Source organism: Carassius auratus, chromosome 4 (assembly GCF_003368295.1).
Source record: "Carassius auratus strain Wakin chromosome 4, ASM336829v1, whole genome shotgun sequence".
NCBI lineage: Eukaryota > Metazoa > Chordata > Actinopteri > Cypriniformes > Cyprinidae > Carassius > Carassius auratus.
This window is the reverse complement of record NC_039246.1, coordinates 5,786,674-5,813,084: the sequence shown is the minus strand read 5'-3', so window position 1 is coordinate 5,813,084 and position 26,411 is coordinate 5,786,674. Positions and strand designations below refer to the sequence as shown.

General features: G+C 37.0%; 1 protein-coding gene across 3 annotated transcripts in view; it reads right to left on the bottom strand.

Moving 5' to 3' along the window:
• phf21b (PHD finger protein 21B) overlaps positions 1-25,963 on the bottom strand; it is a 54,131-nt gene extending 28,168 nt beyond the window's left edge. The window contains exon 1 of one of the 3 annotated variants that reach the window (XM_026224227.1): positions 25,807-25,963. In XM_026224227.1, the coding sequence (XP_026080012.1) occupies positions 25,807-25,869 (63 nt within the window). In that variant the 5' untranslated portion in view covers positions 25,870-25,963. Of the gene's footprint in view, positions 1-17,641; positions 17,895-18,061; positions 18,804-25,806 lie in introns of those variants that run through there. The other 2 variants (XM_026224235.1, XM_026224243.1) reach the window with 2 other exon arrangements.
• Between the last annotated feature and the right edge of the window lie 448 nt (positions 25,964-26,411).

Genomic DNA, 26,411 nt, shown 5'->3' with positions numbered 1-26,411 from the left:
ACGGTTTAACTGGTTACCGTGTGATCTAGTGACCAACTTCCTGATTCAGGTCTGATATTCTTGCGCTTGCGGCATTCTGAAAAGTTGAGATGTTTTTAACTCGATGCGGTGCGGACACGCCTGGAAAAAACGAGTGCGTCGCTACTGCGTCGCCTCCATTATGAGCGCGTTTATTGCGTGCCTACATTGGAAATAACAAACTTGAGCGCGCAAAAGACGTGATATGTGAATGGCCCCTTAAAAGACAGCGCGCCGCGAGACAACAGTCACAAACCACCGAGCCACCCCGAATCAGCTCCAGATCTCTGGAAACCATGCTAAACCATAGCAGAACCCTGACTACATTTTATGGTTTGTGATGCTAAAGAACATTTCATGACGTCTCAGACTACTGTAAATTTATGGCTACTGTGGTTTAATTATAAACGCTATCATAAACTCATATTTACCATAGTAAAATAATTTTATTTGCCTCTTTATTATTTTATACTGTAAAAACTTCAACCACATTGGTTGAAAATGAATAAAGGTTGAAATATTATATTAGAAGTTGTACTTATATATATTTTTTGTAAAGTTATCCACAGGATTCATTAGCTAATTAAAAAAAGAACATTAGATTAATTATTTATTGTAATAAAAATAATTGTTAGATTAGTCGACTAATCGAAAAAATAATCGTTAGTTGCAGCTCTAGTTTACAGTTTTTTATGTTGAGGTAAAGGTAAATTTGCACAATAATAATACACAGATATACATTAACAGTTTGTGTCAAAGAATATCTGTTCAATTATTGAAAACTTTACACACATTTAAAGTATGAGAGAAAGCGAAGCTGTTTTCGAAATCGCAACTAAATTTTGAGATAGGCGAATGAATAATGACCCAACAGCTCATCAGAATCTAGCATGTTTTATAATTTTTAGCAGCAGAATTAGCCTACTATTATTATTATTATCTTTTCAGTATTATTGTTCTTTTTTTTTAGCTTATCTGAAGCATTACTACAAGCTCATAAGTTCTGTTAATATGTTAATGTCTTAAAAAAAATACTATGGAAGTCAGTGACTTCTATCAACTATTTGGTTAAATATATTATTAAAAATATATATTTTTAGTGTTCAGCAGAAGAAAGATTCTCATACAGGTTTGGAACAAGTGGAGGGTGAGTAAATTACAGTTATATTTTTGTTTATACTGTCACTTTAACACAACACAGGAACATATTCAATAAACAAATCAAAGTCTTTCAACTGCCTCCATTTCAATGATCAGAAATACCGAAAACTCATTTCTTTCATCACGTTTGATGAAAGCACAGCTCTCTTTAGTTTCTCAGCACAATAAAAATCAGTATCGTACTTGTATTGAGAAACTGATTCTTTTCTTGCTTTAATAAAGCTGCAGATCAATATTCAGACAGCTGCCTATGCTTCTGCATTCTGCCTGTGAGATTCACCAAGGCACTTCATCTCACTGTGACTCACTATTTCATTACACGCACACAAATGAAATGCCATATGTGAGCTCCAGCAGCCTCTATGACTGCTGGAGAAATCAATCTTTACTGAACTATCGCAGGCGTTCGCGTGTGAATGTGACGAGTGAAACTACGTCTTGTTTCTTTTATTGTGTGTGGTGGAGCACGACAGCCTGAGTTCAGTTCAGTTGGACTCTTCTGTTGGCCGTATAACAAATGGCTTGCATCATTTCAAGTGTCATTTTCCAGATGAAAATGTGCCATACACATAACATTTCCTCAATGTTTGCTAACATTTATTTCCACTAGAAGGTACATGAAATCTTGATTGGATTTCTTTCCTAAGAAAACGGTCTTTACATTGTGAGGGGGAAAACGGTTCAAAAAAATTATTCTTTCAAAAACATTTCTGCATCGACCCACATAAAAAAATAATAACTGGAATTTTACTTATGAATAATTCTGGTAACAACACATACGGTGCATTTGAAATCATGTATATACCATAAAAAGTGATGAGAAAAAAAAGGTTAAATAAACTACTTTCTGCTTTATAAAAATAAATGAATTTACACAGGACTCACAGACTGTCTAACACTTGGAAGTTGATCATTATCACACATATTGATAGAAAAAAAAAGAGTGCATTTCTTGATATCAACAAAGATTGATGCGACATTTCATCTTCAAGGAAACAGCAGTTGTAGATCTGCATCTGATTCAAGGTTATTATAAATAATGACACTAGCGTCTATTAACATTATTCTACAGCAGAATCTGAACAGTCTGTTCCACAATCGTTTTATTTCTGTGAAGCTGCTCTGACACAATCTGAATTGTATAAAGCGCTATAGAAATAAAGGTGAATTTTCTATACTCAATTTTTATTGACAGGTCAGAACAGGCACATTATTTTATTACAACACAACTTTAATTCTTTACCTAGTAGAGAGTTGGACCATTTCAAAGGTGTGTCCCTGAGAGGAGTGGGCGAAATTACCAAAATCTTATTTTATGGTTTGTATTTTACAAGATAAAATATTATCTTTAATCAATGTAATTATTTTAGTTATTTTATTTTAGTTATTAGAAATAGAACAAAGTAAATAGTCATCATGCTGAAGAGATTTTTCTTTCTTGTTTTCCTGTCTTTCTATGTTTGTGAATAATCCACACGATGAGGCTACATATCTTTTATGACTAAATCTAACTCATAACTGATTCATGAGATGTTAAAAACACGGTCATGCTCTTATTCAATGTTTTGTTTTCAGCTTATGGTGTTAAATAATGTTAATGGATCCCAGATCAGGATGTGACAGGTAAAAAGCACATCCATAGGAAACACATCAGCAAGACAAAGCTTTCTATTTCTCCAGATGGATTATTCTCTTTAATCTTATGGTGTCTGTGCTCAGTTCGTCTTAGTAACAATTTAGAATAGAGAACACATTCACTATTAACCCTTAGGGGACTAAGCCCTTTTGGTCCGTTTTCTCTATTTTTACATTTCAGCTTATAAACCATATGTAATGAGGATGGACCACCATGTATTTGGTATCAGTGGATTCAGAAGACCCTAAGCTACCATAAGCATGCATGCAATATGTTTATATAAAGGAAGTATGAGTGAAAAATGTTACAATAAACTAGAGAATTTCAAAAACGAAAATTAGATTTTTGTCATTTACTACTGAAAAACACACAATATAGAACCGTTTTTGAACAAAGAAAATATATTTTTTCAAACTCTTTGCTTGACAGAAATGTGTTATTGTTTAATCAAATGTGTAAAGAACAATTAAATAATTAACTTTTTTTAAAAACAGTCCTAGGCATGCCAGTGAGCAAAGAAAGGCCTCTCCGGTCTTTCCAGTAATTGTTCCAGAGCTTGTTCTGCCGTAAATCTTTTACTGCTTGCCATTTTGATAAAACAATTCTGTAATAATGCTGTATCTCTCTCGAATTTATCTCTTTGTGCTCGCTAACACTCCGATCGCTTTCTGCTTTCTCCACGTGATGCGGATTCTCCAATCGCTCGAGTTTAGCTCTTTGTGCTCGCTAACACTCCGATCGCTTTCTGCTTTCTCCACGTGATGCGGATTCTCCAATCGCTCGAGTTTAGCTCTTTGTGCTCGCTAATACTCCGATCGCTCTCTGTAACACTCCGATCGCTTTCTGCTTTCTCCACGTGATGCTGATTCTCCGATCGCTGGAATTTAGCTCTTTGTGCTCGCTAATACTCCGATTGCTCTCTGTAACACTCCGATCGCGTTCTGCTTTCTCCACCCTGATGCTGATTCTCTGAACGCTTATTGATTACATGTCTTTTACTATAGTCCAGCCAGCTTTTACAAGGCTACAGCAGAGCTACAGAGTCCTCTGAATGGCTAGAAGACATAACCTTCCTCTGATTGGGTTAGAAAAAGACTCCTCCCAGCGGCAATTTTTCCATTGGCTGTTGCGTGTTGAATCTGCCTAACACAATCGTTTTCATTGGCCTTTTTACGCAGTGGTATTGCACAATAAGGGAAGTGTTTAATATACAAACTGGACAACGCTGTTTTCAGCGGAATCTGAGGAAGACGGCAAAAAAAAAAACGCATTTCTCTAGCATTAATAGTTTTTGAGATAACTACACATTTGTAAAAGTATATGTAATGTAGTAATGTAGCTGTTAAGTTTGGGTATGAGAATGATTAAGTGATCTAAAACATGGTCATGCAGAATAAGGGGACATTCTCATATGGCCATATCGCGTCTTTTGCACGCGCAAGTTAGTTATTTTCAATGTAGGCGCGCGGTATGCTTGCTTATAATGGAAGCGACGCGCTCTTTTTTTCCAGCCGCACCGCATCGAGTTAAAAACATCTCAACTTTTCAGAATACCGCAAGCGCACCACGGGTCATATGACAAGAGCTAACCAATCAGCTTCATCCTTTCCCATAACAACATTGAAAGCTCAGCCAAGATTAAGGAAAAGGTGACCATAGCTGTATATGGATTGCCATTTTGAAATAAATTTAGTAGCAGAGCTACTGCAAGCGATTTTTAGAGCTGCAAATTGTTTTATTCTTTGCTGAAATTTCCGCGTCTTCATGGAGAGAGCACGTCATGGTTGCTTAGCAAAGGCAGACACCTCAGGGGCGCAACTGCCTGAGCGCTTTGGAAGGAGAAAGCGGCGCGCCTAGCGTTTTCCACGCGTTTTTAGGCGCGATATGTGAACGGCCCCTAAGACATTAATATGTGGCTCATAAATAATAATAAAAAGCCAATATGCTAGTAGTATGCTAATAAACAACTAGGTAATAGTTAGAATAGGTCCTTAAAATAAAGTCTTACCGATTTGATCACACTTTATTTTAATGTGCCTTTGTTACACAAATAAATAGTAGGGCTGCACGATTAATTGAATGCAATTGTCATGCACATCTTGTCAGTAAAACCAGTTCTGTAATCAGCAGTAAATCTCCATCGCGTGTTTTCAGATGGAGGAGTATTTGCTACACAGAGCTGTAGTTCACTGACAAGCTATGCAAAATCGTGTTCATAATCGCGTTGTGTGTTTATTAGTCACACTGAATTGTCGTTATTAGTCAGAAGTGAAATCTTCTGTTTATTCAGCAACCCCTCTTGGGATTTCCTGGTGTTCTTCTGCGGGGCGTATTTGAATATTGATCTCAATGTCTCCTACACGGTTTCTTTATTTGTTCTTAACAGCTAAATTTATATTTATCCATTAATCCGTCAATGCACACGCACAGTCCTTTCAGTTTTGTGGTTCAATCCGATCAAGTTTTTACATGAACTTTTAATTGTATTAGAAGAGGAATAAACCCTTCAATCCCCTTCAATTTTCATTCCGATCGAGCTCAATCGGATCGACTGAGATGTTTACATGACGGCTTTTCAGTCCAATTGAGCCGTCAATCCGATTACAAACAGATTATTTGGTTGCATTTAAAAGTAGCCACTGTAGCCATCTCAAGATCGTGATGTTTGCAATGACCTTGTCAGAAAAAAAACAAAGTCTAATTCATTACAAAGGGCGTCTCTTTGTTCGCTCAAGGACAGCCTCTCTGTCCTCATCTGTTTTACTGCCACCCTACGAAGACAGATCGTGACACTGGAGCTTTACAAGACACAAGCAACACCATGACTACTTTAAAGCAGTTCAACTACAGCTACTTTTCTCTGAGGGGTCTGGTGTCACCTGAGCGCTCAGAAGGAAAATGCATCTGACGGGTCGAGCTGATCTCACTATTGATTACCACGGTTAACATGGTCAGATTACTATGGTTTAAAGAATCCTTACAGATTCCGAAGCTTCCTGGGAATTCTCAGGGGATCTGAGAGGAAGTCCAATAACCATCCACATGAGACGCCGACATCCACCGAACGCCGATCAATGGAAACGATCACATCACCCTTCAGTTGCACGGTTTTAAAAAGTGGTTTATTTTTGGCCTTGCATCACATTGCAAGTTTTGAACTTCAGCTCCGACCATCAATTCCAGTACCACCGCCATCATATCGGGATATGATTACATTTCTGTGTCTGTAATGAAGACGTTACTGTTGGTTTAAAGGTCTTCCGTCACACTTTAACTGCCATGAGCAGGGGCATGTGGCGTTTTAAGGATTAAGTGAAGTTAGATCTGCAGGCAGGAGATGTGGAGTGTCTTTGAGAGCTTGTGAGGCTCTCTTTATTTACAGTGAGTCACTCGAGCACTCTCGCGACTCTTTCCTGGAGGGCGGTGTGTGTTTAAACTGTCCTCCAGCTATTAATAGCTCTGCTGCTTCATCTGTGCATGCTGAATATGAAGTGTGCCACCTTCCGGCTACTGCACGCCAGCGACACCAGGAGAAGAATGGCATGCACCCTAAATCTGCACATTTGTTCCTTTCAAGCCGGTCACCCTTTATTATTGTTAGTTTATATATTTTGCCTATTTCAGTTAGATCTTGAGTGCTAAAAAATGACTACATCACACAAATCTATTTGGACATATCTCATGTCGTTCCAACCCTGTATGACCTCGTTCATCTTCAAAACACAAATGAAGGATCCTTACACGATCACGGCTCAAAAACGCTGCAAAAATATTTGTAAAAAAATCCATGTGACATCAGTGGTTCAAGCGTAATTTTACAAAGCTAGTTATGAGAATACTTCTCTATTTTCAGTTTCTCTATAAAAGCAAGACAGCTTTACTAAACGTGATCAACTGCTGTTCCATCTGTTATGATACTTTGTAGTGAACTGTGTTTAATATGTGATAAACAACTCACACACATCACTCTGTTATCACCCTCACATCACTTTAAAACCTATAGTGAAGACATGATGCATAAATACATAATTCATTCATTCATGAGAAAACTGTATTTATTAGTGTTAGTGATGTAACAACCAATAACATGAATATGCAAGTTTTTCTTAGAAATGACTTGCAGTACTGCTTCTAGTTATGTATTCAGACAGTATGGATCCTGAATATGTGAGCAGTTCAGCATTTTATTTAACTATTTATTAATTATATTATTATATAAAAAAATATATTTTTATTATCCCTCTCATTTTTTTTATTTATTTAATAAACATGTTGTAGAATATGAATCACTGCGTAATAAATTGAGTTCAGTAAAGCTGCATTACTTGGATTTATAATTAGTTTGACTTCCCAGGAATATTAGTGACAGAATGTGAAATATGAATCAGCAGTCAAGCCTTTACTTTACTAGAATAAAATCAATTCCCTGAACACTTTGTTCCGTGCAGTGAAAACTCAAATGCTGCATGTTTTCTCCAGAAATGAACCTTCATTATTCTTCATTTACTCTCAACAGAGCTTTTCTATAAGAACAATTTCCGATAGAAAAACATGCTGAGCATTTGAATACCAACGTAAGTAAGACTTCGCCATCAAAAATGTTGTACTTCCATCCCATAATACTCCAATAACCTTGACAAGAATGTTTCTGCTCTGTATATAAATCATAATGTTTTAATGGCCTTCAGAGCCACTGCTCCTCCACTTGGATACAGATGTTTTGATGCTTAATATGATTAGTCAAGTCAAGTCACCTTTATTTATATAGCGCTTTAAACTAAATACATTGTGTCAAAGCAACTGAACAACATTCATTAGGAAAACAGTGTCTCAATAATGCAAAATGATAGTTAAAGGCAGTTCATCATTGAATTCAGTGATGTCATCTCTGTTCAGTTTAAATAGTGTCAGTGCATTTATTTGCAATCAAGTCAACGATATCGCTGTAGAAGAAGTGACCCCAACTAAACAAGCCAGAGGCAACAGCGGCAAGGAACCGAAACTCCATCTGTGACAGAATGGAGAAAAAACCTTGGGAGAAACCAGGCTCAGTTGGGGGGCCAGTTCTCCTCTGACCAGACGCACCTGTCAGCTGATGGAGGTGGAACTTATAGCGATCGCCATTTTTCTTTATTTGTTTAATTTTTGAACAGTTATATTATACAATTCTTTGGTCAAGCTAGAGAAGAGGCCTGGTGGGGACCACAGCATACTACCACCTCATGCTAGCTGAAAACCCTTCTGAATCAAAATAAGACCACTAAAAGACCATATATTTTCATGGACTTCACAAACATATGAAAGCAAAGGCCACAAGATCAACAGCATAAGTTAAAGGCCGTGTTGCAAGGTTAATTTTTTAATGAATATGTGCAATTTGCTTGTTGGTAATAAACATTTAAACTGTTATCCATTGTATTTTATGTTGTTAGGTATCAAAAAACGGAATATAATACGAAAAAGTAGGTACTATCCTACAGCGGTCTCCTTTCCCCCACAATGCATTGCATCACGTCACGTTGGGGAGAGAATTTACCAAAGCCGCCTTGAGAGCATTGAGAGTGACTAGAGAGACGAGAGTATTCATATAGCGTAGAACGCAGATTATAGATAAATAGATAAATACATATATATAGACTAGATACAGTATATAGATAGATAGACAGACAGATAGATAGAGAGATAGCGACCCAAACGCACTCACTTCCCTACAGCACAAGCTTTCTAACGCAGTTTACATGGGACGGCACCCACACAAGCACCTGCCAAACACAGCGACACACACGCGGCTACGTTTGCAACTCGGTGCTATTCAATGACAGTAAAAAATAAATAAAATCATATGTGTGTGTGTGTGTGTCGTTATTGTGCACTGCTGCTCGTAAACTAGCTCCAGTGCTCATTGCTGCGATGCTAAATGATAGCAACTCACCAGGACACTTCACCAACTCTCCACTCATTCTCCTCGGACCATGCATAGGCTGTAACGGACATCAGTTCTTGCCAATTCATCATTTGCTCTCTCACGGCTGGCTCGATCGAAAATACACTGCTGCGGGCATCATACATGTTTGCTCTCGCCACCTCTTCCTCATCCCAGTCAGTCGCTATAGTTCTGATGCTGCGTTCCAGGCAGGTATTGGAGCTCGTAATCACTATTTCATACCACTACTAACGACTTTGTACCGTTCCAGGCAAGTTACGCCAAACTTTCTGCGCGCAAGGAATTGTAACTAGATTATTTATTTTATTGCAACATTGACCTAAAATCGTTTTTTCAACGTGTACTACTTGCCTAAACACTGCATCTGCAGGCAGTATTATTCGTAGGGGCTGTCATCATTGTTTCGCGTGCTGTGTGACCTCGGAACTCGGAGTGCATCGATCTAGTATGAGACACGAGTTCACGGGTGGGAAGTCACGGGTTTGATTGTCGTTCCAGTGTACTTTCATGGGTTTAAGGTTGGAAAAACACGGGTTACAGGTTGCCTGAAACGCTGAATCATACTAGACTGAGGCTACCTTTCCTCGACTTCTCCCCAACATGACGTCATCACCGAGTTGCGTAAAAAAAACGTTTATACCAAAAACTTAAAGAAATAGGTATTTAAGCCCATTTTTGAGACATTTTAAAAATGATACACATATCTTGAGTGATTTATGTACCCATTAATCGAAAGTGGTGTTTAACCTGCAACACGGCCTTTAAGGCACACAATCCACAGAAAACAACAGAACAAATTTAATCTCGACAGACTATGTATCATTATAAAGATCTAAGCCTCAAGCATCGATGACAGATCGCTGTTTATCAATGGAAAGCTTATAAAGACTGTATTTGCTAGATTTGTGTTAGCAGTACACATAAAAACATGAACATTAGAAACGCAGTACATACCAGATTCGTTGTAATAATGAGTCAGAAACACATCCACAGCTGTAAATCCCATTTTAGCTTGGAAGGTAAGGGTCCACTGAACGACATCTCATAGAGCACTTTTAGTCCAACAAAATAATAACATTGTAATATGGATGATAATTCCTTTGTTTACGTTTCAGTTCTTCAGTGACAGAACTGTAACTCATGCTCAGAAACTGTGTCTTGGTAGTAAAAAAAACAGTATGGTTTTGTAGCGTACAGTGTCACAAACAGAATGAGACGATCCACCAAAATAAACAAAGTGAAAGACAGATGGAAGATTGTTTATTTGAATTCTGCCACTCTCTCGTGAGGGCTCGTGAGGGCTCGTGATGCGCTCTGACGCACCTGTCAGCTGATGGAGGCGGAACTTATAGAGATCGCCATTTTTTCTTTATTTGTTTTATTTTTGAACAGTTTTCATATATGTGTGAGTGTGTTTTATGTTGAATGTGACTGTATCTGCATGATTAACATCTGTTTGAGTGCAAATCAGCGGTTTTATGAATCACTTATATGATGGCTAAGTTTCTGTCTATTGTTTTATAATTGAAAAACCTATGCAGTAAAAACATAATAGTGTAAGTATGTTTAATGACTAAAATAGTTTGTAGAAGCCTTCAATACAGTTGGTAAATATTTTTATATTTGTGGGGGGTGGGGGGGTGGATTAGACATAGTCTCGGAAAAATAGTTGCAGGAATCTCTTTTCCATGGTATCTTCTTCAGATTTGAAATAGAAATGAGACATGACTTTGTAACTTTACTAGATTGCTCCAGGACTGATTTTTTTTTTATATCAAATTAAAAAACAATAAAAATAATTTCAAAGGCACTTCAGTGTCTATAACTTTTAATATTTTTGAGCATTAAGTCCATTAAACCCAAAGGGTCTTCTTTTTAAAGACCCTTAAAATAATAAAAAATTATGTGTGTAACACACTGAAGTAAGAAATTAGAATTTTAAGTTAGGTAAGGCACTTTCAGCTGCGAGTCCCATAATGGGCGGTGCTGGCTAACAGGTTAATACAGTATGGCAACTGCATGCATGTTTAATGCTTCTCATATACATTCCAAAAATAACAAAAAATATGACTTTATTTAGCATTAGCCACTTTTCCACTGACGGGCCAGTGCGAGTCAGGGCTTAAAACGGGCTGGGCAGGGCTAATAGCCTCGGGGCCAAAACAAGGTTTGGAAAATGGATTCATGGTGTACTCACTTATTATATAAATTGTGTCAATTTTGCAATTAACAACACGCAAATAACAAAGGACACAAAATCCGTACGCATGCCAAACTGAAAGACCAGAAAATTTTCAGTACAAACAAATTTGGAAAAATTAATCACATGTACAATTTCTTTTTTTTTTTTTTAGAAAGGCTCTTTTTTGGACTAGAAAGGACATTTTGAGCACCACACGTTGCTCAAAGCCTATGTGTTTTATTTCATTAAGATCAATAAAATCAGTTTTTCATGGTATGACTCAAGAGCTGAATCAGCACTTCAGAAGGAAATAAGCTGATAGACTGCAGCAGAAGCAGTCGTTTTGTTTTAAAGAAAGTCTGTGGCCAGTAGTAAACACTTGGACACATGTGGAAACTGTTTCAACCTTTGGTGAGTGACCTACTAAAGCACTGCCCTGCCGCCCCAATAACACTAGAGGCAGCATCACAGAAGCGTAACGACACAACCTTATCTCATCAATCTTTAAACAGTCTTTATGTATTTTAAGGGCACTTCAATAATGCATCCACTACGGACGGCCTAGAAAAGCATGCAGATTAGAAGGCAGAAGAGGGTGGGACATTTGACAAGACACGCCCTCTCCTGAAATGTACACAAAAACCATCAAATGTGTGGCTAATCTGTAACTAACTGAATATTGCATGTTCAACCTTGTTCATACTCTTTAATGGAATAAACTGAATTTTTCGTCATGACCAGATTTATTCTGATTCTAAGCAGAAAATGGAGTTATTCTTTTTAATGATTATTTCATTTAAATCTAAGAGTTGTAGATAGTTCATTATTTTGTTGTGCGGAAATCTTACCTATTTCTTCATGTAGGTATGACTGGTAAATATGCATCACATTAAGTTTATTAATGTTAAAACTAATGTTAAATCAATTCAAATATAAATCTTAAAATTAGGCAGATAGACAGATATCATTTTGGGGCCATAACCTGCAAATCTGTTGTGGTAACTGTGAGGTTATAAGGTACAAATATCTGGAGAGTAGAACCTGCAGTGCACATCATGTCATCAAAAAGTGAGATAAACAGGGTTCATGCAAATCACATTCATACCTTACTCTATTTCTGCTACTGATGGTCATAATCTGTGTAACAATAAATTACTGATCAAAAGAAAGAATAGCTTTGGACCAGTCATACGCTAGAGTAACACTGACAAACAAAAGGCACCATAAGTAGGTTTTGGAACAGAGCCATACAGTCATCATTGAAAGCGTTGACTTCAAATCAAGTAATCCTATTGGTCATCTAACGTGATCTAATCTCGTTACCTTATTAGCTCATTACAGTCTCACAGCACAGAAATCCAAAGTGTTGAATCAGACATCAAGCTCAGATGCATTTCAATGACAGAACGAACCTCATGCACTCAGTTCTTAGTGACCACATCTGTCAAGCTCTGAAAAGGACAAAAAAAGCACCAGAAAAGCTTCATAGAAATTGTCCATATGGCTCGTGCTCAGCATTCCAAGTCTTCTGAAGTTGTGTGAAATCTGAATGTTAGGAACAGACTGAAATAAAGTCCTCATTCACTGAAAACATTCCCCTCGTCTGAAGCTTGTGTCTAGCTTTGGTCAAAAAATAAATGAAAATAAAATTTTAGAGCCATTATAGAAAATAACATTATTTTTTAAATAACTACTTGAGTCTGTTCCTCCAACAAAACACAACAACAACAACAACAACAAAACTATACTAGGACAATTTTGAAGATCCAGAAAGTAGTACACAAGTTTTGGGGAAAAAACATTTACATTTTACAGGACTTTTGCTGGCCAAATGGGAGCCCTAAACAAAATAATATTGTTGTGCCACCTCCCTCAAAAGAAAAGAAAAGAAAAGACCCTACTATAAGGGCTCAAAATAGAACATTAAAGTCAGATGCGTTGTTGGTGATGGTGAAATTATTTCCGACATTAAAACAGGTTACTAACATCAACAGTCCAAAAATGATTTATGTATATGTACATGTATATGTGAATATTAATATAGAACAAAGTTGTTGTTTTTTTTGATCAACTGGGATGGTGCCCCCTGGGAGTTGGTGCCCTATGCAAACTGCGTACTCTGAGTGTAGAGAGCTGTGGTACTGGGACTAACAGTATTAAAATATTGGCTGTTCATATGTCATGTATAGTTTTATAAGAATATACATGCATGCTTTTTTAGGATATTTAAATAGAAAACACATTAAATATGTTACAAAAATATAGTTTAGTGTACCACAGAGTCAAGACCATGTGTGATGTTTGACATGTTGTGTATTTATTGAGAAGTATTGTTTTTGGTATCCTGTTTTAATTTTAGTTTTAGTCTAGTCTTTGTGTGAAGCTGTCATTTTTAGTTTTTATTAGTTTAGTTTATACACGTCTTTGCCAGCATTTGTGTAAAACAGAAGCAGTTTAATGTGAAGCTCAAACTCCATCAGGTGCTTTTTGATGGAAAATGTTTTTTTTTGCATTGTTTTGCTTAATCTGCTTACCGTTTCCTGTGTTTGATGCAAAATACAGCCAATAGTTTAAGATTGTTTTAAGTTTGTTCATAAAGAAATTATTAATTCATCAACTCATTCATCACTTAAACTGGCCATATGGACAAATGAATTCTTCTCATCAGTGATTCTTGATGGTTTTAGAGGACAGTTACTCCTCGTCACTCCCCTGTCATTTCAAAGAATAGCGCAACTGTGAACGCGACAAGTATACAAGCCTCGTCCGTTTGGAAAGGAACCTTCTCAGTCAGCGTAGGCTTGCGAAGCGGAGCCAGGCCAAAGTATAAATCCCGCTTATCTTTGTTTGTTGTAGTCTTCTAAATAATGTTGCGATGGGGGCTTGAGGAAGTGATGTCGTTTGCGTCTGCGCAGTGCGACCTGATGCAGCCCCTGAAGTTAGAAACAGGTAACAGAAATACTGCAACATAATAATAATAATAATAATAATAACGCGACTAAACAAGACAAAATAACGTAATCACATTTCATTCCGTCTTATTTTGGTGAATGAAAATGAAGAGAAATTTTAGCATAGTTTTTATTTTGTAAACCACATTTAGTCTGGTTTTTATTCGTCAACAATATTGCATTATACATTTAAATATAGTAATCGTCACATGACCAGCATTTACGTTGCGTCTCGTCTCATCTCATCTCCGTCACGTGATAAATGTTCGTTGACGACTATATTTAGTCATCATTTTCTTTGAACGAAAGCAACTGAAACGCAAATCTAAAGACATAGTTAAATTCAATTCATAGAATCTGTAGATATTTTCTAACTGGATGCAAACCACATCTTTGCAAAGCACTGCTATCTTGAGTAGAATATTAAGACAATGAAGATGACATCTTGATTACTTTGATCTTAAAACCTCTAATGCTTCACACCCCTTTAAAAAGCAAGGCACGAATCACTCGCACAACTTAATGTCTTATGAGATTGTGAATGAATGGCTATAGAAGCGTTTGACAATAATAGAGTGAAATACATCAACAGAAATAACCGCATGAATGATTTACCGCAGACAGTGTTGCTATGAGACACGAGCACAGATCAAAAACAGTACAAATCAATTCGATTAATTAAAATAAAGCTGGTCATCCATCATGTGTTTTTGGATGTTTTCTTCATGTCTTATATCCTCACACGATGAGCTTCAATCTGGGCCTGAGTTTGTGTAGGTGACACATTCATGCCTGAACTTGAATGCTTCACACTACTGCGCTCAATAATATGTGTTACCATTAGATAAGACCAGTGTGTCAAATCCAATCTGAATGAACTTTCCAAAATATCAATCTTTCCAATATAATGGATTGCATGCACTTTAAATGAGAAAGCATGTTGAAACCTCTAGTAACTGTGATATTCTGCTCCTATAAGATTTTTAGAAAAACACTGAGTGAAATCATTTGAAGAACAGTTTCATAGATTTCCCACATGTACCATGAAGAGCCATTTCATGATGCAGGAAGATGACGGCAGGAAATTTACAAAATATCTTCATGCAACATCTTTAGATGTTGAAAAGAACAAATATTTGCTACTGACACAAACATATACCCATGCTACTTATGACTGGTTTTGTGGTCCAGGGTCACATTTCACTAATATACAATCAGATGTTTTTACATATTAAAGCTGCTGTCAGTCCGTGGGACAGAGCTACACAAATCACTTTGGACAGAACGCCGAACTGCTTTCAGGAGAAGAGATACAAGTCACTTGCATTTGCGCTAATTCAATAAACGTATGCAACCTGTAAACCTGTACTTTCTTCGCTCTCTATAAAATGAGATTTTGGGTGAACTACTCATTTGTCACATGGAAATGTGGGTTACAGCATCTGAATAAACAGACAATGCAAATGTAGCCTTTCCTTTACTATAACGAAAACTGGGCCATCTCTGCAGGACAGAAATCTCACTCCATTCCAAGAGGCAAAAACAATACAGTTCATTTTACACCGTGCGTGAGGGACACACAAGAACACACACAGAGGGATCATTTTAGGAAGGATTTGTAAGACCACAAATTTATTAGAAGCGAACAAATCAAAGCTTAAGACTTACACCAAGTTTATGAGCGTTTCTGGATCAGTGATGCAACAGCTAGCAAGAAGACAACAACACAAAACCCTCTCACGCAATATGTATTAAAAACTCACAAGCTAAGATAGATATTTATGTATGGATAAAAGACGTTTGCCCTGCGGGGAACACAAGATACTTACAAAGGCTTCACACAATTATGATGTTCTCAGCTAATAAATGCTGGAGGGTTTGCTTCCCCTGTTCATCTGCATTTTAAACCTCCTTCAAACCAAAGTTCAAGTGAAATATAAAGAGGATGGGTCAGTACAAAATAAAAATGTTCTGTTATAGTTCAACGTATTTCTAGATAGACTAGATGTTCACCTAATACATAACCTGAATAAGCTTAATGACATTTCATTCTGATGACATGAATTCACTCAACATTTTCATTAAAATGCTGTGGTTAGGTTTGCAATACCCTGGATTTTCTATTAAAACACTGCACACTGTCCACACATTTATTATAGCCTACATAATTCACTTCTTAATGTAAGCAGGACATGAAATTGAACAAACTGTACTGCAAAGACACAGCTTTTGTATGGGTTATGAAAGCCTGTGTGTGTGTTTTTTTTTAAAGGTTAGCAATTAGCTATGTATTAATAATACACTTTGAAATGTCTTCGTCTTAGAGCTCAGAATGCATTACATATGTGTTATTAAAGCATTATCCATAATAGACATTATTATGATACTTGTATAATACTGTATATCCTTTGATATGATTACATGATCTACAGTTATAAATGAAATAGACATCACTTATATTAGGTAACATAACGTGTTGTGTATTTTAATGTATTTTAAAGCCTTTCCTTTAGTATTCAATGCATTATTTTACTCCTAAGAAGGAATAAGTAAATATTATTAAGCATTCTAGCTGTGATAGCCACTATTAATTACAAGAAGCTCATAATAAGTATTATAAGGCCTACAGAGGCTTGTGTGTAGTGCCTTGTGTGATGCTGACTAGTGTTTTCTCCTCCCTTCCCCCTCTTTAGTATGGCCATGAATGAGCCCTCCCCCAGCCAGAAACTCTGCAGACTTTTGCTCCATGTTAGGAAGAAACCAACACCCCTTCAGCACAAAATGGAAGCTTCCACTATCAAACTGAGGAACACCAGAAAGCCTCACAACAAACATTTAACAAATACACAATACAAACACGCTGTGATGCTGCGTGCGCCGCTGTCCGAGGTGCTGAACGTTGCGTTCTGAATAGAACGTCCATCGAACGAACTCAAAATTCTGAGGATTCATTCTGACAGAGGAATTCAGTGCAAGATTGAGAGGATCTCTAACAAACGCTTCAGAACAAGGCCAAACAGACAAATTACCTATAAACCTATAAATAATTGCTATAGATGACCTTGCTTCTGAGTCGCGATTATAAAAAAAGTGAAAGTGAACTGCAGGGATCGAATCAAATTCGACCACGTCGTCATGTGACCAAGAAAAATAACTCCATGATAAAGACTGTCGATAAAGTATCGAATAAGTACGCGCTAAACAGCGATGTTCTAATGCAACATGTCCGAGGAAGTAACGTTAAGCAACTTCCTTCACAAACTCCCAAGAAACATGTCGGCCAACTAAAATGGACGTGTCAAACAATTAACTACCGTACCAATACAATCTTGTTGTGTTAAATAAAGCAGATTGAACTTATCTCTAGTAGTTTTAATCCACTTGGTGGAGGAAAATAGGTTTCTAACACGCATGACGCGAAATTTCATCACTAATTACATCGAAACATGCTTGAATCCTTACTTGTTTTTCACTTAGAGATGTTACTCTGCCTCCCCTTTAATCTAGGCTATGTGTTTCTTAAACTCAACGTCATAAAATGATGCATACAGGATCAATACGATTCCGGACCAAAGAACAAAAAAAAAAAGCCAAATATTTTCAAAACTTGACAAAACCGTTTGTGTTATTTGGCAAAGTCACGTAAAGGACAAAGCGTAGCGAACGACAGTAAGAACTATTGATGCCGACAAAGTTTCTCACCCAATGTAAATGCCCCATTCTTCAACGCTTCAAATAAAATGAATTACCTGTGAGTCCTTCATTTGTGCAACTAGTTTCTAAACAAAATAAAACGACGAAAAAAGGTTTCGTTTAAAGTGTTTCAAGTTAGGATATGAAGGAGGAACAAAGCGACGAGCAGCGAGTCCGTTTGAACCTCATAAATATTCAAGTCTCGTCCCGATCGCTACACAAAACCGCCGCATTATTAGTCCAAATCGCAAAAAAACACCGCACGCGTTAAAGTGCATCAAAGAGCGTTTTAACAATCTGCGCTCGAAGTGATTATGGCGTCATAAAGGCGAAAGAATGTTACCGTTGTATCACTCTAAAAAGGCTACGACTTCCAGCCAAATTAAAACGCTCGCACACGGCGGATTTCTGTCTTCCAGCGTGTATTCACATAAGAAGTCCCGGGAAAGCTTCAACAAAATGCCATTTTTATTTACCTGATGACATTGGACTTCTACTTTCAATGCTTCTTGAAGGCCTTGTAGCTCCATATTTCGACTCCAGAAGCACTTTTCCCCCACTTTCGACGCGATCCGCGTTATTTGTGGCGTAATACAAATATTTTTAAAGCAACAATAACAATCGCAAGAACTACTCGGGCTGCACAGCAAGTTCTCGCTTCTTTACTGGCCGCGAGACTCATCACCCACTTTACGCCAGTGTAAACAAAAGTGCTCAAAAGGCGAGCTAAAGATTTCAGCAGTCACATAGATCCACTCCGACATCCCCACCACAAATGCCTATCCGACCTCTACGCTACTCACGGCTTTATTTTTAAGACTTTGAGTTGAAAATGTGGAACTATATTTTGTCCGAGTGCGCGGCTTGATTTCACTTTGCCTGGGGAAAAAGTTGCGCTTTGGTTGTCAATGCTAATTCGGAAAGTTCCCGGATGGAGCAGTGAAAAGAAGAACTCTCCCTTCCTCTGTCACGTGAACGCGCTCCCTCAGTTATGGAGTCATGCGCGCTCCCACACATCTATACAAAACGGCAGAACTACTGTAGTTTCCAATGCTCACTCAATTTTGTTGATTAAGATACACTCATGGGCTGTAAATCAAGTGTGTTGTTTTACTTCATGAAGAGAAGGCGGCTTGAATTATTTGGAAACCCCTATTTTGTTTGCTAAGTACTCTATGCATAAAAAGCAGAACACAGTACACAGTTAATAAAAATCCTGACATTTTGGCAAGGTACTGACTGCCATGAAATGTTTATGAACATCTATGTATATATTATTCTAGTAATAAATGATGTGCAAATCAAATACTGTGGCTGTTCTTAAATATCTTTTTTGATTATTTTGATAGAGTTTTGATTAAGCATGAGCTGTATGAATGATGTGAATACACCCCCCCCCCCTTTGCCCCTCACAGACCTCACCCCCACATAGCTTAAATGAACACAAATCCCTCCAGCTATTAAAATGCAAATATGAGCCTCTGAACTGCTTTTATTAGTGGTCTACAACAGTGCTTCTACTTCTGTGGGTCTGCATTGCTTGTAGATTTCCTTATGTATCTCCTTATCATAAAATTTTTTGTTGCTAACATCATTTAACATGGCATCTGGTGTCTATCGCTAAAGATAACATTTATTGTGTTTACTTGTTTGAATAGCTTGGTTCAGTTGCTTGTGTAAAATAAATTCTAAGCTAAACTCTGACTGTGTGTTAATATTAGAATTTCCTCTTTAAAAGTTCTAAAATGAGCATCCCTACTAATGTGTTTTGCATTTCATGGTACTCTCCCCTCCAGCTGATCATTTGTATCCCAGTTGAAGTGTTTACTCCACCCTGCCCCTGTACCAACCCCCATCCACCCCTCCGCCCCCTAAACACAAGTCACAGCATCATTGGAGCGTTGTGCTGTGTTCACGCGCTGCTCTGCTGTCCTATCAGGAGTTGTGGCTGTAGCATATGCATCCAGACAGACATGAGCCAAATGAATGAGAGCCAATCAGATTTCAGGACAGGATGAATGTGATGTGGAAGTTAATGTGATGCAGAAGGGGCAGTATAGTGCATTAACTTACAACTGACTGTAAATCGTTTTCTTCTTGATGAATGTTCTTATGAAGGAAGTCAAAAATCTTTGTGAAGAGAGTATATTTTTTAGATGTTTCAGAAGTTTTCCACTTTCACTAGTTCATTTCAAATGGCCCTGTGGTCTCTGTTTTAATACATAAAAGATGCATGCATATCTAAAAGAGATTTAACCCCTTAACTGTCGCCTCCCAATAGGTATGAAAGTGCAGTATCTAAACTTATATTGTTGTAATTTATCAACACGTTGGAATACAGACCTTCAGATAAGATAAGATACAGATAAGGTCAGTCTCTTTTTAAAGAAGAAAATCAGCAGATTACTGCAAAATATTTTTTTCAAAAACTTACAGTATTAAAAAGCTATAGAATGTAAAGAAATACACTGTACTAGTTTTAGTTTATATATAATAATTTACAGAACAGGTTTTACTCTAAAATTACTATAAAATTAAAGCCTTATGTCTAGTTATGTTCCAAATTTGAAGTTGATGTGAAAAAAATGTTGGTTTCTTTGAGTATTTATTTAGGGCGTTGTACCACAAACAGCCACTGGGTGCGATCTAAACTTCATTGAATTTCTTAAAATGTATATTAAATGCACTGTATATTATATATCAGGTCCAAGCATATTTGGACACAGGCACAATTTTTTTTTATTTTAGCTGCTGACCAAAACATATTAAAGTTACAGTTATATAATGAATATGGGCTTAATTTGTACACTCTAAGCTTTAATTTGAAGGTACTCCCATCAAAATCGGAGGCAAGGTGAAAGGTTAGGGAATTACAGCTCTTTAATATACCTCCCCCTTTTTCAAGGGACCATAAGTGTGCCATTTTAAGTGTGCCTGTGCCATTTGCATTTGGAAGCTGTTGTTGTGAACCCACATTATGCGGTCAAAGGATCTCTCCATACAAGTGAAACAAAACAAATCCATCAGAGATAGCAAGGATTGGAGTGAAAAAAAAAATCTAGAGTTTGGTAAATTCGGAGGGAAAAAAAATGCACTTGTGAGCTCAGCTCAAATGGAGCAAAGTTGATTTGGCGGTGCTATATCGTACAAATGGACGATGAACCAAAACATAAAACAAGGTAAAAAAGTGGAATATTCTACAATGGCCAAGTCAATCTCCTGATTTCAACCCGATGGATTTCAAAACTAAACTCAGAAAGACCCACAAACAAACAACAACTGAAGTGAGCTGCAGTAAAGGCCTGGCAAAGCAGCACAAAGAAGGAAACTCATGAGTCCCAGACTTAAGGCAGAGGATTCTCAACAAAATATTTAAAATCAACATTTTATGATTATATTTATTTGTCCAATTACATCTGAGCCCCTAAAAATGGGATGTACTGTGGATAAAAATGGTTGTAATTGCCAAGCTTTTTTTCTTGAATTAAAGCTTGAAGTCTGCACGTCAATTTAAATCTTGATTATTTGTTCTGGTGGCATACAGTCAAAATGATACAAAATTGCATCGGAGTCCAAAAAAAATAAAAAAAATAAATATATATATTTATATAAATGGCAAGTAAGTTTGACTTCTACATTTTATTTTATATCAGTAAACGTTTTGTTTCCATTCAAAATTTTTTATGATATTAGTTTTAACTATGACCCTGGGTTGCACGATTGCATATATAAAGGCTTTTTAAAACTTGCATTCTTACAGTATGTGGTTGATAAAACACCAATGAAATCATGCTAAACTTCAGCTGATCACACTGATTATTACACAAACTCTGTATTTAGAAATGTCAAGTACGTGTAAATCCTGTGTATGATGTCATTGTTGCATTTTATTCTAAATCTAAATGACGTATTGTTGGTTTAAACAGACTGTTCGTGAGATTGATACAGCATCTGGGTCAGACAGTATCAACTCTGTTTATAAATCCACAATCTAATTCTGTTTACATTAAACAAACCTCTGGAGCTCACAGGTCTGTTACTATGACAACAACTCTGAGATGAACAGAAGAATCCAGGATCGGGGCTAACCCTAAAACACGAAAAAAGGCGGCGCAAAACTCTAACCATGAGAACTGGTGATGCTTATATATTCAGAGATGAAGCATTAGGTTAAACATGTACAGTATAAATAAAATTGAGTAAATGGTCTATAAATCACATAATATAATCAATCAAGTTTTATACATTTTGTGTAACATGTGATTGGTCATGACATGAACGGCATCAGATGTTTTTGCCAGCACACTATCTTGTGACTTTCCTAACAGAATTTCCGGGAATAGATGTGAGTGTGTCACTTGAGCTCAGCTCTTACTGTAAGCAACACAGCAGAAAGCAGAGATCTGATCAAGCTGGAACCTTCATCTGCAGATGCCAGCACTATGAGTATCACCAAATCAACTCATGTGCCAGTCAGTGGGTGGAATTAACATGACAAACAAACATGAAATGCCTAAAACACATCACTAATTACTGTACTTCCACCTCTTCTGCAGAGCGGCAGTGGTCATGTGGGCTCTGCGGGTTAGAGACTGAACCCGACGCTATTAAAATATCAAACTTTTCAATATAGAGCTGTGTCAGGTTCTCCTAAAACTAGCCTGGGGTGGTGGTTTGTGTTGCTAAACTAATTTATATCAACACGCTTCATCAGCTGGAAATCTACTAAATGGGACACGACAGGCAGATTTAGTTGAACGTATTCATCCCAGTTTTCAACATTTATGGTTCATCTTTCCTTAGAGAGGCAGAAAAGCTAGAAACATCAGAAAAGATATGAATAAAACATGTCATGGCATAGCACGCCTTAAAAAAACAATATGTGAAAAACATTGTCTAGACACTGAATATATATATTTTTATTACTCAGTATAACCACAGAGGGCTAAATGTTGCATATACTGTATATATAGCATGCATTAAAATGTATCAGTAATGCACTTGATCTTTAATTTTGCATCATATTCTTCTTGCTTATTATTTGAAAAAGAAGTGACAGTAAACGTTCACATTTAAATTGTCGTAAATATACAGTGTTGTAGACCGAGTTCCGTTTAGTTTTAAAATCCATCACAATCACAAGTTGTTTTTCTATTTTAATGTAATCGTTGTTTTCGATGACAACTTTCATTTAAACGATTAAACTGATTGTAGTGCGGTAGCTTTATGGTGCTGAAATAATGGTCATAGACATGAAGATAACGCCAGAGAGATGGTTCCATTAAGAGAAACCAATTAAATGTCCTCTTAATTTGTCCATTCACTTCTCTAATGACAGCGTGTTAACTAAATCTGCATAATTAGACTCTCACTGATATGTGCTGCCTGACTGACATTTAAATATGGCATCTTAACAAATGAGCAATTAGAGACGCATACAGCAAAAAACATGCTAATCAGCACTCATGACTTCATTAAGAAAACTAGTGCGGAGAACCCATGACCGCTTTGAGTCAGGGTCAAAGGTGACGGAAAGAATCAGATTCATGTTTGGATAAAAGAAAAAATGGGCTGTATGACGAAAATTCAGAAATTCAAATTCATTTTTTTTTTAGGTATTTTTTTAGTCAGAATGTCTTCATATTTTCTGCTATTTATAGACTGTTCAAAAAATAAGAGTGTCTTCCTGTCTAAGTGGGTGGATCTTGGCTGCAATAGGCTGCAATATGGACTCAACCTTATGTTAATAGAAAAGGTCAGGCTACATGACAGCAGTGGAAGACTATTCCCATCGGATTTATGAACATTGTAGTCTTTCTGTTAATGCAAACTGGGAAAGTGACAAAAAGACCTGTCAAGAGTGTAAGAACGCTTTACAAATCCTCAAAAATTCTTACCCAAATCACAGCTATTACACTTTTTCTGCTGTTGTACTTATATGTAACTCTTCATTTTTAAATAAAAAGGTTGTATTTAGATTTAAAAGTCTTGATAGTTTGGATGTCATGGAAGATTCTATTTTAGCTGGAGCTCTAAAAACAGGGGTTTTCAAACTTTTTGATGCCTTTTTTATGTTAGGTTAACCTAACAAGCAAAAAAAAAAAACACATTCGGTTAAACTGAAACAATTTTTGCACAATTTTTGTGCTATAAATATTATTCAAAAGCAAATTTGCAGAGCACAGTACCATTCAAACTCCCTAAGGTGACTAAGGCGAGGAAAGATTTCACAGAAAGATGACACAAACTCAAATTCAAATTCTGGAACATATACACAGTACAAAGAAAAGAGACTTAAATTCTTATTTTAACACGCACACACACACACACACACACACATATATATATATATATATATATATATATATATATATATATATATATATATATATATAATGTTATGTCTTACTATTAAAAAAGGGTTATCAATAGAATAAAATAATAGCTATTAATCCTATGATGTCTGTTCAGCCTTAAGAAAGTGGCATGAAGCAGTATTCGACTTTGTATTATGTTAAAGCCATGTTAACCATTTTATTAATATCTCTAGTTGACTTTAACTTTGACTGCCCTTAAAATCAGTTTTCTTTTGGTTCTTTTTTTTTGGCAGAAATTCTTGCACCCCCTGGTGGCCCCAAGGGGGTCCCCAGACCCCTGATCTTATTTAATATCAAGCATGTTTTCAATCTCTAAAGAACTCAACCTTATACTCTGAAAAAAAATATGGATGAGAATAATGTAGTATTCTAGTACTCAGTTGAATTATGGTATGTTGGCATCACATGTATTGTTTTAAATGTCACTTTAGATAAAAGCATCTGACAAGTAAATTAATTTAAATTAAAGGGGCGGTCACACTAGACTTTAAACGTGCTAAATTATTTCGGACGCCGCTGCGAATGGGCGAGAGCAAGATAAAACGGTCTCAACAATCACAACATGGATTAATATGTGCTTGTACTGTCTTTTGCGACGGCGTCGAAAGCGTCTTATTATATTGTGTTCTCTGCATTTCTCTCTTTGTAAATATATACACCCTAAGCAATAAAATATTATAAAACGTCCTCATTCAAATGTACCATCTGTTCCTGTTTCCACTGACGCTGCGAACTATGCAGCTTCTTTTTTTATCTTATTTTTATAATCTTTTAAATGTGTGTTATATAAAATAGGACACTGCGCTAGATCTGAAGTTATATAGTGCTTCCTTCATTTTTGAATTTCTGTACAGAGAGGTCACGCTGTGACGTATCGATCTTCTACTGTTCCCACATCTTCACGTGATGCGAATTCGCAGGTCAGAGTTCACCAAACTTGAACTTTGGAACACAGCGAAATGCGAAATTTTCCGCATGAGCTTGCGTTTCCGGTCTGACGCATTCACATGCGTATGAATGGAAGTCAATGGAACGAAAAGTGCAGTGTGACCGCACCTTAAGTCAAGAAACCATATTAATTTTCCTGTACCCCAAGCAGTAAAGCAAAGGTTCTCAACATGGCCTTCGAGATCCACTTTGCTGCATTTATGCTGCGTTCCAGGCAACCTGTAACCCGTGTTTTTCCAACCTTATACCCGTGAAAGTGCACTGGAACAGCAGTCAAACCCCTGACTTCCAACCCGTGAACTCGTACTAGATCGATGTTCTCCCAGTTCCGAGCTCTGACGTCACATAAACTACGAAACAACTATGGCAGCCCCTACGGATAATAATAAATTTAATAATTAAGCTAAAACTCCTTGCGCTTAGGCAGTTTGGCGTGACTTGCCTGGAACGCTACAAAGTCGTTAGTCGCGGTTTGAAGTCATGATTTACGGGCTCAAAAACCTGCCTGGAACGCAGCATTAGCTCCTAACTTGATCAAACTCATCTCCTAGCAATCCTGAAGACCTTGATAAGCTTGTCCAGCTGTGTTTGATTAGAGTGGGAGCTGAACTCTGCAGGAGAACCACTGCAATAGAGCACGGCCCTTAGCAATGCCAAGGTCACAAGATTGATGCCCATGAAATGCATGAACAAATACAATGTTTACCTTCAACACAATGCATATATGGCTTTGGATAAAATTGTCTCGCCAAATGTAGTTTTGACAGCCTAAAAATTTCTAGGGGAAAATGTGGTCTTAAGGCCCTCTATTGTTTTTAAATTAACTGTATTTTTTACTTTTAATTATTAGAAATGATTGTACACAGCATAGTCAGTTTAGTATGATGGCTACAGACCTTGGCTTTCTCGCATCCTGCTGGTCCAGGAAATCTCCTGTTGGCCGTCAGGACCTCTGGCATTACGTGCTTTCTGAAACACCTGCTTCTGAGTTGGCACAGAAGTGTGGGATCCTGAGAGATTGGAACACAGCCATCTGTTCCTCCAAGCCCTCAAAAGTGTCTGTAACTGTGCCTACAGGAGGAAAAGATGCTGGATGAAATATCCACTCACACACAGAATCATATAATTAAATTGATTTATACATTACTTTTATGGAGAGAACAGCAAGTGAAAGGCAATTGGGGGTAGAAGGGGGTTCTCCTAAGGGACACAATAGGTTAATTTACATAGAAATTGACACGATGCTCACAAACAAGTTTGTTTTAGAAGGTAGGCCTACCTAAAAGCCCATGTGATTAATCCAGTTACTACTAATGTTGCTAGTCTAAAGACCAGATATTATAGTGTGAGGATGACATTTTATGAATCAGATAAATAATAAAGAACAATTAATATTTGTTTTACTTATAAAACATCAATGTGCTATTTGACATTTAGTTATAGTCTAACAAACAGACACTTTTGTGTTTGTTGTCCTTTACTGCACCTTTTTAGCGTGACT